Below are 2,317 nucleotides of genomic sequence, written 5' to 3'. Positions count from 1 at the left end.
TGCTGTGCTTTCACCACGACCCGTCGAGTAAATCTAAGGCTATAGCTGAGCTCTTTTAAGGAAACACTACACAATTACAATCACACTTATGACCGATTTCAATAGTTTGACATTAGCATGTTGCTAAGCTAATTACAGCATAATACTAAATACAAAATCAAATATTGGGTAATTAGTTTTTAATGAACACTTTTTTTGAGCAATTAATGTTGAATAACATGAAAAATCACCGTATTTTCTAAATGCATGCTATTGAGTTTATTGCAAATGATCGAACCCTGCATTTTTTTTTTTAACCACAACATTTTTAATCAAAATAGAACTCAAACTTACGGTAAAACAGACTTTTCCAATCATTCAGTCTGCTTAAACAGGCTCTCATTTATTTGCCTCCATTTTTGATTGCAATTTTTTTTTTTAATCAAAAATCTGTTACAGTCGAGTGTACATCACAATACGAAATAAAAAAATCTGTCGATACTTCAGGTTCATCACGACTTTAACTTTATAATCAACATTTCGCTTGACTCATCCACCATTTTTATTCCGTTTTTTTCTTTTTAGTCCACTGAGATGAATTCTGGGTTTGGATTTGACAAAATATGCAGTAACCTCAGCAAGAATTATGTATCTTAGCAAAATCACTGAAATAGCCTTCCAAGGACACCTGTAATTCCTTCACGTGTTTAGGTTTTGAAACGAAGCCCAACTATGACGATCTATTAAGATTTTTATGGTTCAGGTGAGAGAAACAGGAGGGTATTAGAGACCATGACAAATCTTGGAAAAAAAGCATAAACCTCCACTAAAAATGAGTTAATAAAGCCCTGAGCAGCACATCTGCTGTGGACAAACATCTTAAACTGAGGCTTCCGTGGCTACGATCAAAAACCAAAATATAGTCAAAGCTTATTATTTACATATTAATATAAAAAAGGAAAGACAGTTATGGTATTTTTGATGAATGGATTATACACTCACACGTGGATGCATTAAAGCAATTTGTGCCCATTAGATCCTAGAATTTCACTTGAGTGTTTTCAAAAACAAGATTCACATCTGACTTAACCATCTTGATTTCAGGTTCAATTTATCACCGCAAAGGTCTTTAGTGGGGATATAAACATTCAAATGTCAGTTTTACACCAAGGGGAGCTTTTCTTTCGAAGACCACTGTAGTAGAGTGCCACCTATTGGTTTCCAGGGAATAAGAGCAGCATGAGGTTTTACAGGAATCATCAGATGCCAATAAACAGGATCAGTGATGATCTCCTGCTTTTCAAAAACAGAAGTTGTTTAACCAAACTTAGGGATGACAGCTTTTATTGTAAAACAGCCAAAATAATAAACGACTAAAGAAAAGAAAAATCTGGTGGCACATTCAAAAATAAAGACTTTTAGTTCAATGCCATACCACCATGGGGGTTTAGTGCCAATTAAACCGCTCACAGAAAACACATAAGGTCAGTTTCACTGAAAGAGCCTAGTTCTGGATGGTCACTGGTTAAGGCTGCATGAAGGTCTACGCAAAAGGATCGGTTTCATTCTGAATCACTTTATAACATTTACAGGTCAACTTTTATAGTGGAACCTCTCAAATCATCAAAATGAGACATGGCTTGGGGGTGTCTGCAACCCAATTACCAAAAAAGTGTTTTTGTTTTTTTTTGTGTGTTTTTTAGGCCATATCAAATGAAAAAAGTCTTAAGAGCTCAAGGAGATGACATCTCTTTTTCAATGCAAATCTTCAGGTTGAAAAACCAAGTGTCACCATTATTAATCAACTTACAAATATAAATCAGTTTTCTCCGATATTAACATAAAAACTTCCAAAAAGTAAAATAAACAAACATCTACATCGGGGTGAGCAAAGGTTCTGTCCGATATGCAGTGGGTACGGGGCTGCCCGTTTCGCCTTCCAATTAATAAGGAGGGGGTACGAAAATGAATACAAAGAACACAAAAAAGCACCCTGGTCTTCATGAGCGTTTGAGCCTCTTGGAATGTCGCTGGACGCCCGAGTCCTCGTCACTGCTGGCCTCCTTGTCACCAGTCACACCTCGTACAGTCCGCCTCAATCCAGTTCTCCTGCTGTCCCTCTCATTGTCGCTGTCCTGCTCCCGATAATCTTTGCGATTTGTCCGCTTGCTCTTCCTTCTCACAGACTCGTCCTCCTCCACATCTTCTTCACTTTCACTGTCAGCTTGGTTCCGTTGTCCACCGCGCGGTCTGGTCTGTCTGGCTCTCCCTTGCTTCCCATTTTGTATCTTCCTCCTGCCCTCCTCCTCCTCCTCCTCCGCCTCCTCGTCGTCATCCT

The 2,317-nt window shown here is 38.4% G+C and overlaps 1 protein-coding gene across 1 annotated transcript in view; it reads right to left on the bottom strand.

The window, feature by feature from the left end:
* Positions 1-294: 294 nt before the first annotated feature.
* LOC107709811 (CAX-interacting protein 4-like) overlaps positions 295-2,317 on the bottom strand; it is a 2,370-nt gene continuing 347 nt past the window's right edge. The window contains exon 2 of the mRNA XM_016514437.1: positions 295-2,315. Coding sequence (XP_016369923.1) covers positions 1,980-2,315 — 336 coding nt within the window. The 3' untranslated portion in view covers positions 295-1,979. The remainder of the gene's footprint in view (positions 2,316-2,317) is intronic.

This window comes from Sinocyclocheilus rhinocerous, unplaced genomic scaffold (genome assembly GCF_001515625.1).
Source record: "Sinocyclocheilus rhinocerous isolate Xijiao unplaced genomic scaffold, SAMN03320098_v1.1 scaffold4918, whole genome shotgun sequence".
Classification (NCBI taxonomy): Eukaryota; Metazoa; Chordata; class Actinopteri; order Cypriniformes; family Cyprinidae; genus Sinocyclocheilus; species Sinocyclocheilus rhinocerous.
This window is presented reverse-complemented; position numbering and strand designations above follow the sequence as displayed.